This window comes from Acipenser ruthenus, chromosome 13 (assembly GCF_902713425.1).
Source record: "Acipenser ruthenus chromosome 13, fAciRut3.2 maternal haplotype, whole genome shotgun sequence".
Taxonomy (NCBI): Eukaryota; Metazoa; Chordata; class Actinopteri; order Acipenseriformes; family Acipenseridae; genus Acipenser; species Acipenser ruthenus.
The window spans coordinates 22,741,800-22,755,207 of NC_081201.1; the positions used below are offsets into that span (position 1 = coordinate 22,741,800).

Genomic DNA, 13,408 nt, shown 5'->3' on the forward strand with positions numbered 1-13,408 from the left:
CTATGCTTTATTACACTTTTATACAACAGCCGGACACCCCTCTCCCATTGTTTTCTATGGCGATCAGACGTTCTGTTATTACTCAGTAATGAAAAAAATGACTCATTAACTTGTACTAAAACCACTACTTACTGATGAAATGCTTCACATGGACTCTTTCAGTGGATTATTTCAGACAAAGAGAGGTAAATAAATAACTCAGAATGACATTGCTGCTCGTTTGTATGGTAGAATGTGTGTTATTTATTTCAGACTGCATCTATACATTGGTTTCCAATTTAAATTGAGTTATGATAATAACAACAACTATAATAATAATAATAATAATAATAATAATAATAATAATAATAATAATAATAATAATGTGTGTTCTTTCTGTAAGCTGTGCTTTTCGCTCGATAGCGTTTATTTAAATTGCTAGATATTTAAAAGTATAAAAGAGAGATGTAATATCTGCACATCAAGTAAGACCCAGCACAGCCTGTGAGGAATGTAAAAAATGTTCCTGCAATCTGCCAGCAGGGCCTGGGGAAGAGCCAGGGTGACAGATTGCAAGGGCAGCCGCTCTACAGAGCAAGCACAAGCACACGCTCCTCGTCCTGCTTGTTACAGACAAGAAAACAGCTGGCAGGAACACAGGCAAAGGATACCAGAGGATACCAGGACTGGTACAAGCATCCTGAATCCCAAGAGATTGTACAACTGTCTTGAAATATACAACCCATACTTTCCTTTTGTTTAAGGAATAGGTATCTGATCAGAAAGTCTGACAGCTGACCTTTACGGGAAGGATACCAAATAGACCAGGTTTAACCAAGCAAGGCCAAGTCATCAGAGCTGTATTGTATTAAGCCAGGGCTCTTTTGAAGTTTTGCACTTATGTTTTTTAATGCGTTTGAAAAGACTGCAAGGACAATCTGTAGTCTTTAGAAGCAAGTACAGTCAAAATGCTACATACTGATGGGGTATTTAATGAGCAGAAAACTACTGCAGCAGTGTCTTAGTGTAGTCACTACTGCTTTTTAGTGAACTAAACTAAACTTTCTTTTTTGGTCTGGCTCTATAAGAACTCACTGGTAACCGATGTCTTTTGGTACGTTTTAATTTTCCCCTTTTTGAAAAACAGCAGCTTATTTAAACATTGAATGGCAGCATTAAAGAGAACTTGTTCTTACATCTTAACCTGCTGTGTGTAACTCTGTTCTTTGCACTAATGCCATGTCTAATAATTAAAAAAAAAAAATAATAATAATAAAAAAAAAACGACATTAAAAATCTTTAATCCCTCAGTACTTTGGAATACCCCTGGATACTAAATTATGGACCTTATTCTAATAACTCTTTTGCTTCCACGGGAACAAGTGTTTGTTTAATGTGACTGTGAATGGTGCTGTGAAGTCACTACAAGACTGACCCCTGCTGTGTAAAGGAGGCAGGGCACTTAGGCAATAAATTACTTTAACTAAAAGTAAAAGTTTGTGTAAATAGGCCTGGCTATTTTGTACTGTGGTTAAGGTGATGGACTGGAAAGGTATACCCCAGGTTCAATCCCAGTAAAGCGATTGGCTGGGAGGAGCTATATCCCAGGTTCAATCCCAGTAAGGCAATGGGCTATATCCCAGGTTCACTCCCAGTCTATCTTGTCGCTTCTTATTTAATCAGCTGTGTATTTACTAAACATTTCTCCTTCAAACCACACACCAGTATATTTACACTGAACTAGCTTACAGGCACTGGCCAAGTTTATAAATGTGTTTATAAATGTTAACGTACTTAGAGCCAGAAGGCTAATAAAAGCTGTGAATTCTTTCAGTAAATGGCACAGACGTTCAATCCCTGCATGCTGTTTTTGGTAGAATGAATTAGGGATCCTCTCGCAGTGAGAGCTGCCATCATTCACTATTGACAGATGCCTCTGGTGCTCTCAAGCCTGACTAGAAACAGACCACCCAATGGAAAAAGATGGAAAATATTTACATGAACATTTCTCACACGTCAAACTTCAGTATACTTATTACATCAATTTAAACTATAAAAAATCCTCTGCACCGACTTTCAAAGCTTTTTGCTAGTTTAACAAAGCATACGTCTTGAGGGTATTAATTTAAGTGTCTTGTTAATGACTTTAACACTGCCTTTTTGAATGTTGCATGGTGAAGGCATCTGGGGTGCTCTACCGACAAAGTACCTGTTGGACTAAACTCAATGTAGACTGATAGAGGAAACGCAATTTAAAGAATGATTCTTGCAGATATACCTGTGCTCATGGCGATTGCGGTGTTGGACTTGTGCACTTCAACGTTTTGGTTCTCCCTGCAATAAAAAAAAAGAACAACATTAGGTCACACACACAGACTAGCGCATAATTGCCATTCTACAAATATGTCAGAATTGAATTAGTGTATATTCTGTTCAGAGACAATTGATCTAAAGAGTGGCAAAGCTAAATACCGCCACTGTTTGAATATTAAAATAAGACCAAACTTAGGATTTTGCCTACATTGAAAAGACCAAATATACTTAATATACTGTCACACACACTGTTAGAGAAGTTAGTTTTCACAGTCCCCTTCTTTTATGTACCTGTTAACGATGGCTGTATTTAGACCCCCACCTTTTAGATCAATAGTACCCAAGATGTTGTGTATCTGAATCGTAGATTTGACTCAAAATTGAACATCAGTGCAGCACTTGATAATTTTTGACAAATTTTAAGTTTCTGAAAAGCTGTGATTGTCATAACAGTTAACAGGTTGTCTCAAAACTGCGACTTGCTAAGGGTCAATACCCGACACATGAAACTCTTTGACTACTGTTTCAGACACTTGTACTTGGTAGACTAGCTTAAATCTTGTAATGCTTATTTAGGATCTGTTCCAATTTTCACTCGAAATCTAATGCATAAGAACATATTTAGCTATAATTTGGGCTAGTGCCAGATCTAGAACTGCAAATGTTATTGGCAGAGGCTGAATGTGAACAGAGTACAACAATCCCCAAGCCAATGTCTTACCAAGTGCACATAACATGGCCCCTAACAGAGCATCATACTGAACTGTCTCAATCCAGTAGACACACTTTTCACCAAGGTATCTTTTATTGAAACCTCTTTCTGAGATTATTTCAAATTTGCTCCTCTCACCCATAGGGATTAGGGTAGTGTGAAGTGCATATAAAACACAGTACCATGTGTTACAAAACTGGTTAAAACATGAATGTGAAGCTTCCCAGTGGGTTACTACTGCTTTAGCTGGTAACCCCCAAATACTCATGATACCTGCTATTCGAAAGTGAAGGGATCATAGTAAATGAAGTGAAACATCTCATTTCTTATTACAAGTGTAGTTCTCAAGGTGAAGGACGGCTGAACCCAAGAAGGTCAATCACCCCCTTTATCTTCAGAGTCATCAGGGGATGTTTAGGATTAGCAATTCAAGGGATCTCGACTAACAGTTTGAAATGTCAGGGTCCTGAGATAATGTATCTTGTGATCTTGACATAGCACATTTCTATTAATATTTCTATTCATTTTCTTCACACTGTCCTTAATGAGCCACCATAAGTAAGTTAATACCTTACGACATGCATTAGCAGGAAGAAAGTAAGGGCAAATAACCATTTTATTATGAAGAAACAGTGTTTCACTGATTTAATGGTAATCTTATTTCTGTTGTATAAATAGTAAGCGTCTATCAACTGTCAGCGTTCTACAAATAGGTGGTGCTCAACAGAATTCACTGCACACCACTGGCCCATAAGTCAAAATGATTTGCAGCCTTCAATGCAGACGCTGCTACCATGTCTGCATGTTGCTTCAGTGTGCTTCTGCTGCTCTGCTCATGCAATGTAATCATTTTACTGCAAGCTCAAGATGATTGGATGAAGGTTTTTTTCTTCTGTAGGAAAGTAATGTACATCAGTATCCTGAAACAATTTTTAATGTACACCATGCACGCTTAAGTAACTTCTGTCTGAATCATGTTTTATTGAGCGCCAAGTGAGACTATTACTATGTGGAGGTACAGTCTACTTACTGTGATTTTCAAATGATGTGAACTGGAGCAGAAACGTATCATTCAGTGTGATGTTAGTAGGAAACATATTGTGTATTAAAACAAGTTGTGTTCCCAGTTATCTGAAGTGAAACAATAAAACATATGAAGCTCTTGGTCTATATTATACCTGGAAACCCAAAAGTGGGTCATAAGCAAATTACCTGAGATGCTTAACACTGCAAATATTACATTTGTATCTCAACTTATTTCTAAAATCAACAGCAGTGTGTCAATGTGGCCGACTTGCAGACAAAACTGACCACATTTGCCTAATGATGCACACTCCATCTCCTTCTGAAACAAAAGCAGAGCCCATTTAACACCAGCATCTGTGAAACGTCACGAGGGCATACAAAAGCTGTTGCTATGGTTGCTTCGTTAAACGCCAGAAATTGTAACAGCAATAAAACATCATTAGAGGTTGTTTGCTGGGAAAACTGTGCACATTATAGTGTTAAAAGAATGAATCAAGCACAGCTGAAAAGACTTCTCTAACAGTATGGATGAGAGAAAGGGCTGCTATAAATAAAATGTTTAATGACCAGGGCCTGCTCCCTAGGGGCATCTTGTTTAGGGTAGGAAAATATTGTTGTAAAGCCCCTTCTGGGCTGTAAAAAAAAAAAACAGTGTCTGCAACACTGGCAGGGTTCAACTGCTTCTTTTCAACAGTCACATTCTCTGTGATAAAGTTACTGAGGCTGACTCTCTGCCAGACCGCAGCTCTCCTCTCATCATACCCTGGCTGTCACTGTATTCACTCGTCTAGCACATTGTGTTCCATCAGGGCTCATGGCTCCCTTCCTTAAATAGTGTGGAAAATTAGCTTTCAATCTTCAATTCCTGGCCCAAGCACTGATTCTGAGAGGAATGCAGATAAGTGGACCCTTCTGCCTCCAGCCTCTAACTCTAGTCTTCTATGTTTCACATATTCAAGGGAACATTGGAAGGATGGTGGTGTGTCATTGAACCAATACCTAACTGAACTCTGACAGCACTCCGGTCTCTGGCAGTTACATCATGAAGTTAAGGAGAAAAAAGTAGAATAATGTATGCTACAGACTGGTCGTGTGATATTTCACACTACAATTAATACAGCATTTATCTGCCAGAGGTAATTATGCACATCTCCCAGTATGTTTGTTATTTCATGAAGTAAAAATATGTTTCATTATTGCTTTCACAGAGGTAGCTTCAAATAGTCAACTAGTTAATAAAAGTGACAGTTGACCCAAGAAACTGGTAGTAGGCTAATCGTGCATCATATAATTGTGAAGTAATTGCATACCTTGAGATATCTTTTAACACATATATGACATTTTAAAACAATAAATGGTTTATAACAATTCCAAGCATTTTTTAAAATAACATTACCAAACACTTTTTTTTTTAACTGGCTTCTATTTAACTTTTTTAACTTTGTCTCAAATTAGTAGTCAGTCTACCTGTAATACAGTACCATAACACTGACTAACCCTATCCTTTGTCCTTAAGGTTTCAAAGACAGATAGTGACAGTGTGGGCTCATTCTGGCGCCACTATTGCTAGTAATTCAGGCTTTTATTTTTTACAGGCTTCATGGATACTGTTAAATTTAGTATCACCCATTGATTCCCACTCATGCCAAGATTCTAAATGGCATGCTTTTAGTAACAAATTACCACCTTCTTAAATCATGTTCCCTAAGCCAGGATCTAAAAACCTTGCCAACAAACTTACAAGCATTTTTTATGTTTTATTATATATATATATATATATATATATATATATATATATATATATATATATATATATATATATATATATATTCCAGCACTATAATTTCAGAATGTCATGAATTACAAACAAGCTATGTACTCCAAAATACTCAGGAAGACAGAACAGTTCAGCCTTTCTGGTTTCAGTGCAGTATATTCTTGGCTGGTTGACATAAATGCAGTCACTCTCAACCAGAACACGGATTACAGCTCTTGCCTATACAGTAGCAATGTAAAGTAACTGCACTGTATATACTGAACTGTAAGAAGTATACAAAAAACATTACTAGAATTGTTATATTTTCTTACTTCACCTGGCTTAACTTTTCTCTGTTTACTACCAGCACATCTCTCGATTTAATAAACTTGAAAGTTTACAAAGTAGAGTTCAGACTTTAAAGACGTTGTGGGAGGTCCTACAGCTTTAATCTGAACCTCATGAGACAGCAGCCACTGAACAAACGTGAAATCATTACAGTTACTTAAATCCGTGTTTTTAATCAACTGCAGATATACAGATCTGAGGGCATATCACACCCATGCAATGCTGCTAATCTAATTGGGCAAGGAATTATTTCTAAATTGTGTTCATAAAGTATTTCTTTATTATAGGGTGGGTGTAGTGAGGAACCACAAGCCCAGTCAGACAGCAGCAAGACACTTTGAGGGTCTGCTGGGCCAGCGGTAGACAATTTGCAAGAGATTTCTGGTGCCTTTTTTTTTCAAGTTGGACGGTTTTGGGTATGAAATTTGGGCCGATCCCTCAGGATGAAGACCACATCCCTTTAAAAAGTTATGCTGGAAACACCTCACATTTTTGATAATTCCGGCTTCAAAGCTCACAAACTTGTGGGAAATTACCTAAAAAACAAAACAGTAGGTACAGACACCCATCTATACTTAAAAACGAAAAAAAAAAACCATGTAAACATTTCCATATTGTTTGCCACTTCCCAGAGATAAACTGAAATATTTGTTGTCATCACGTTGCAAACCCAAAGCCGACAATCTGCGATGCCAGAAATAGTGGGCTCATGTTGGCACTCTGAAATCCTCAGCATGTGTCAGGTTCCAGATATCTGACATACCGCTGGAGCAGAATGAAAACAAGGCTTAGCCTGGCAGCTGGGCCTTAGAGTTATCGACGTAACCAAGATTACTACACCAGCACTTTGATTGGGGTAGAAACAGCCTTGTTTTGAGTTTCAAATAAAAGTTTCCTGTTTTCACCTGCCAAGATGCCTCATTTGTGTAACACTCACTCATGCCCTTCACTGGAAAAGGAATTCAATTATTCAGGTAACAAGAGACTCTGCCCGCTCTACTTACACTATATTATGGTCATGTAAAACCTGCCTCCATTCAAATGCAATTCATTGTACATTAAATAACAATTGTGGGATAGTAATTCAGTTAAGGCTCTTCAGAAGCAAAGTACAGCTTCAGAGAAGGGAAACAAGAAACATGACAGGGTCAGTGTCCTTCAAGACCCAACTTGACAAAGGTCTGAGGTAAGTCAACTACTAAAGAACTTGACGAGCTTAGATGGGCCAACTGGCCTCCTCTCGTTGATAAATTTTCTTATGTTCTTATGAATCTAAGCCCAGCCCCATCCTCAGGAGATGCAGGGTTCGAGTAGCAGCTCAGCCACTTCCTTGCTGTGTGGTCTTGGGTATTGATATTCTTGTGTCTCCTATAGAAATTAAGTTGATCTCAAAGCGTTGTCAAGTTAGGTTTTAAGGTGATTCAGCATCAACAACATTACTAGGTGCTCCCGAGTGACGCAACCAGTAAAAGCACTCCGCCCGGAGTGCAGGATGCACCCTATAGCTTGGAGATTGCCAGTTCGAATCCAAGCTATGCCACTGCCGACCGTGGAAGGGAGTTCCCAGGGGGCGGCACACAATTGGCCAAGCGCTGCCCGGGTGGGGTAGGGGTTAGGTCAGCTGGGGAGTCTTTGGCTTACCGCACACCTGCGACTCCTGTGGCAGGCCGGGCGCCTGCAGGCCGGCCTCTACGCAATTCAGAACTGCGTGGCCCTCCGATGCTGTAAGTTCTGCATATGGCTGCTGTGCGGGCTTGCAGACTGAAAAAAAGCAGACGGCTTACGGCACTCGTTTCGGAGGACACGAGTGCTCATCTTCGTCTCTCCCGAGTTAGTTCGGGGGTTGCAGTGGTGAGCCAGGTTGAATAACAACTGGACATTCCAAAATTGGAAAATTAATCACAATAATTGTTAAAAAAAAAAACACAACAACATGACTAGGTAGCCCATTCCATACCCTCAACACTCTCTGTGTGAAGAAGGGTCTCCTACCTTCTGTCCTAAGTCCACTTCATTTCCAACTCTGTCCTCTAGTTCTGCTTTCTAAATCAACTCCTTTTAAAAATGTTAAAGACCATGTTCCATTTGCATTTTTTTTTATTTAAAATTGGAATAGAGAAGTATTTTTTATGCAATTTCTGCACACATAATTTGTATCCATAAAAGTGTCTGTCAATGTGAATGGTTCTTGCAGCTGAAAACAGTGCATGACTAGTGGGCTGTGAATTCCAGTTTGACTGGTGATTTCCGATAATCTTGAAGTCATGCCATTGTTACTTTATTGCTCACTAAGTTCCGAGAGCTACATAGGCAGCTACAGATGGGAATTGAGCACACTTTCACACTTACACATTAACCAAGCGTTCATATGCTCAACGGCTACCTTAAACTAGTCAACAGCCTGGAACGGCTGGTGACTACTCTTTATCAAGAGATTCAGTTTCAACCAAGATGGAGATGCATCATGAACTGTGATTGATTGACAAACAAGGGCTGCCATGGAAATACACTGTTCGGTAAAAGAGGGACATTATGGGAATGTTTAAACTAAAATTAAATATTGCTTTCCCGTATAAAATAAAATACTGGGAAAAAATATGTTTTTGCAATCTCTTAAGCAGTCTAATTTTCCCTCTTTTCTCTTGGGAGTGATGCCCAGGGTCACATAAATTAAACTAATGGCAGTAAAAGTTCAGTTTAGTCTAGTCAGTGGCTAGAGAAGAACTAGAACTAATTTGTAAGTCAGGACTGTAACGTTTGTTCTGGTAGTTAGTGAAAGCTGGCAACATTACTTGTATTTTGGAAGCAGAGGTTTTGATCAGCTGCAGCTTCGCAAATGAAAATGGAGCAAGACCTGGAACTAATCTGACAGGCCACTAACTTATAAGGAGCTGAAAGGTCCTACATTTTATAGAACTGCTTTGTGGTATTCTATGATTCACTATGGAAGCCTGTTGATCTTCAAAGTGCCCATTCTTATATCCAAGGACACAGAAAGCAGTAGACAAACTGTAAGTATGGTTGTTTACCCCGAACCATACTAGAAATGTCTTTCCTGTTTGTTGGCTGGTCTGCAATAATATAACCGCAAGTTAAACATAATTCCCCAGGAATAACAGGGAATGTGAGAATACACTCACCACAGCACTTTTTTTAAATATTACTTTCTAAGGAACTAAATCACAGGCAACCACAGCAGTCATTTGGCAACCCTAAAACAGGGGCTGAAATAAAAAAAAACAAACTTTGACCTCTCAATAGCCAATATGACATGCAGATGACTAACAGCTAACTAACCCAAGCATTTTAATCGGAAGACTGTATGATGTGCTTTCAGTTTCTTTCAAGAAACCATCTGAGATTTCAGAACTGAGTTATTCAGGGGTAAAGCAAACATCATTCCCCAAATCCTTACTGATAAAGCTTTCAATTGTTGCTGTCCTTAATTTTTCAACAGCTACAACGATTGAGGGGAATGTGCCTGTAAACAAGATGACCATGTGACATTTCTGTGATGCCCCGCATATGCACAACATTTATTTTAAGCTTCAAAAAGAGACAGAGGCAGTTTCCATCAACAAAGAAACTGCATAATGTGAAGGATTTACAGCCTGGCCAGCAACTGCTGAAAGCCAAATTTGGAAGATTGGACTTCAGAGCTTGCAACACATCTGCCCCATGAGCTCATCCATTCAGAAAATAATTACACCACTGCGTCTTTATTTTCCACTTGCAAAAACGAAACCCCTGCTAGCTTTGACGTCATGCTGAAAGCAGCACACTGCCATCTGAAAGCCTGACTTCAAGTAAGACTGCTAAAAATATACAGCCTGTCAAACTAACCATGAATAGATATTAGCTAGTGAGTAATTGCTAAGTAGTAGAAGCCAGTATATCTCAAGTACATGTCTGTTTGGAAAGCCCTTTTCAAAACACCTTCTAATTTTGGTAAATTCAAGATGTAGGAGAATAGCAAGTTTCAAAAGGCAACATTACTTCTGTGTACTGTATTAGATACAACAGAACCATTGACAATGTGTTTACCAACAGAACCATGGCAAACAATTTAAAATACAATTTTAACTGAATATAGACAGGCACTCTTCACTAAAAAGTAGCAAATGCTCACATACACATCAAAGCATTTTTCCCCTCCTAACACAAGTAAATACACAATTGATAGCCCCCAGGTTTGGCACAGTTTATTTCACGATCCAATCCCAATTGCCAACCCTACTGCTGATGCGCCTATTCCTGACATGCTCTGAAAGGATCACCATGTTGCAAGAGAGATCTACAAAATTGCAAGCAGCTGCCTGCAATAACACACAATCATTTTTCAGAATCCTTTTCTTGGTTACAAAAAGAAGAACCTTATAAAACTAAAGCATTAGTGTTTCTTCGACTTAGTAGGTAATGTACTACTTTTTAACCCAGTACTCTTTCTTACCATCCCAAAGGAGAAAACTCAAAACTTTACTTGTGTAGCAATGCTGAATCTCAATATGTATCCACAGCCAGTGACCTTTTCAGTCTTACCTTTTATCCATTTTCTCCGTCAAAGGAGCCATGTCCTTGCTCTGGCAAGTTAGTCTGTCTCTGCTCTCTGAATCTCACTTGGTTTATCACAGTCAGTGTTTAGCTTAGTTCCCGTTAAAAAACATCTCTGGAAGCACCCAGTTGTCCCTGCCAGCTTTAAATACTGGACTCCTCCCTCCCACGCCACCTAAATTAGCTTTGTTATTCAGCCATGTACTTCTGTCACAGGCTCATTAAGAGCCAGCCCCCTTCTCTCTGCCTCACATTCCACAAAATCGGACAGAATGCAGACACACTGTCGGTTGGTGGTGGTGAGGGGGGGGGGGGGGGGGGGGGGGGGGGGGGTTGGGACGGACAGAACCCTGGTTGGACTCTATTACCTAAAGGGATAAACCATGTAATAAAGCTGTTGTCTGCTGTGTGAAGAGGACAGCAGACATAACTGACAGGCTTGAGTAGAAATGGTGGCTAACTTATCTGGAGAACTGTATAAAGGTATGCATGGAGGAGCCAGTGAAAGTCTGTAGCTTGCTCTGCTAGTCGCAAGGGATGTTTTCATTAGCATGCAATCACTTCCCACCGCATACAGATCCAGTTTCAATGGGCAATTCCAGCACTGTCAGCTGATGCTTCAGCTAGTGGCTGTGCTGGTGCCACAACAGACTTTTCAAAAGAGAGAGTTCCCTGTACAAATCAAAATCCTCCTACAAAAACACAAAAGGTTTTTTAAACCAAGATTTAGTAAGGCTTGTACAGTACGCCTTGATAACAAGTTCACAGCCAGCTCAGAGAAGTTCTTTGTGGTTTAAGCTGAACTCACAGACGTTTGAAACTGGTCAACCCGCTGCCTGCCTTTCTTTGGTCCCACATTAAGAGACATTATCAGCAACTTCCTGATTGCTGTCTGGGGCCTCAGCATTGAAGGTAGCTGCAGCCACTCTCATGACTTTAGCAAGCATCACTTTATTCTGTGGTCTTGCGTAAGTATTGGCCAACTCTATCTAACCTGGCTTTTCTTTTTAAGCACTTAAAGCAAATGTAGCAGCTACGCTACACAGCCACTTAATAAAAATGTACTTGACAATATCCAGATTGCCACTGCAGAATTCGACACCACTGATCACAGCTTTCTGCTGAAAAATTGAAGATGACAGACAGACACTCCCATACATCCCCAAAATTTAATACCCCTAGGCTTAACAATGGAAATACCACATTTTAATTACAAATGGATAAGCGGTTTTCCAGACCCAAGTGTGACTGACATACATTCAACCACCTATCCCTGTCCCTGCTGGGATAATAACAATTACATGATAAATGACCCGTCCTTCAACATTACAGTATCACTATTTGCAATGAATGACCTTGTTTATTTTGGTGCTTCTTGTCTGAAGTTGAAGTGACATTAAAGAAAGTGTCACCCTTCAGTGCTGGCATGGCAAGCACTTGTACTTCATGGCTGCTAGGCAGTTGGAGATTATTAGTCTGTCACATATAATGGTGCTATAAAAACATGTGTGACACTTGGTAGGCAAGATAATTATGAGCTCACCGTTCCTCTGGGCCCTTTCACTGTCACTGGGGGAAAAACATTCCACTGTGTGTGCAAAACACAGTCACCTACATTAACATGTGCATGAGCACCTCCTCAGATCTATTTTAATTTTGTTCAAATACATTATTATCTATTAGTATTCTAATATACTGTAAAGCCATACATATTTGCAAGCCTTTATTATGCGTTTTTTGCATATGAAAACAAACACAAACATTTTTGTCACAAATATCAAATTCCACTAACAATACATACTTGGTATATTGCAGCAGGTCACAAACATTTCTAGAGCAGAATATGTTTTATGGGTGTGATCCGCCAAATATTTTGGTTGCAAAGATTTGGGGCTTTACAGTAATTCTAATTAACACAGCGAATGGGCATCAGTTTGTGTTTGGACTTGACATAACTGATGATGCGCTAATAGTTCAAAACAAATATTGCTTGGCTTATTAGTCCATAACATTATGTGCACTAGTTTTGAAACTGAAGAGACCTTTTTGGTAATATGAAGGGATTCATCAACCTTGGCCTACTGCAAAATAATCCAAAATCTGAAACCATTTAGATTTTAAAATGAAAGCAAAATGCAAGTTTTCTATTTGGGGATGACTAGTAGAAAACAACCTGTCTCACTCATTGAACTACCTAAACTGTGCTTTGTATACATCGCATAATATGTCCCTGCATGACCAGTACAGTGCAAAAAACATTGTTATAGTGTTTTTCAGTTAAAAGTACAGTAAGGTAACTCAGGTAAAAAAAATCCATTAGTACTATTTTTACAGCCATCCTGATCATTGTTTAGTTCTTCTTAAGGTGCCTGTATGAGACGCACAGTTCCAGTTTTTGGAACTGCTCATTGAGCAGACCAGGCTGTTCAGCCAAACAAGAGGAAAAGGAAGTTGGTACAGTTTTCCAAAGTCAGATTGTTCAGCCAGTCTGTTCAGTCTCACAAAATAACACCTTTAATAGGCTTTCTAAAGTTTTATAAAACTTGTAGTGTTTTACAAGAAACACATTACTTTTGCTGTATTTGCTGTTGTCCACATCACAAAATGTTTTTTTTCCTTACTTTTCATATTGTTTTTTATTCACACATCACTGATAACTAGGGACTAACTTTTTTTCAACTTTTCCTCAGGAACGTTTGCCAAGAGAAGGAGATTTTCTTCTA

General features: G+C 39.1%; 1 protein-coding gene across 31 annotated transcripts in view; it reads right to left on the reverse strand.

Moving 5' to 3' along the window:
* The window catches only part of LOC117418209 (sorbin and SH3 domain-containing protein 1), a 125,610-nt gene that overhangs the window by 64,155 nt on the left and 48,047 nt on the right, over nt 1-13,408 (reverse strand). For 7 of the 31 annotated variants that reach the window (XM_059035720.1, XM_059035722.1, XM_059035731.1 and 4 more), the window contains exons 1-2: nt 10,674-10,841; nt 2,258-2,313 (exon numbers count right to left, since the gene is read on the reverse strand). In XM_059035720.1, the coding sequence (XP_058891703.1) occupies nt 2,258-2,313; nt 10,674-10,705 (88 nt within the window). In that variant the 5' untranslated portion in view covers nt 10,706-10,841. Of the gene's footprint in view, nt 1-2,257; nt 2,314-10,673; nt 10,844-13,408 lie in introns of those variants that run through there. The other 24 variants (XM_059035719.1, XM_059035728.1, XM_059035721.1 and 21 more) reach the window with 11 other exon arrangements.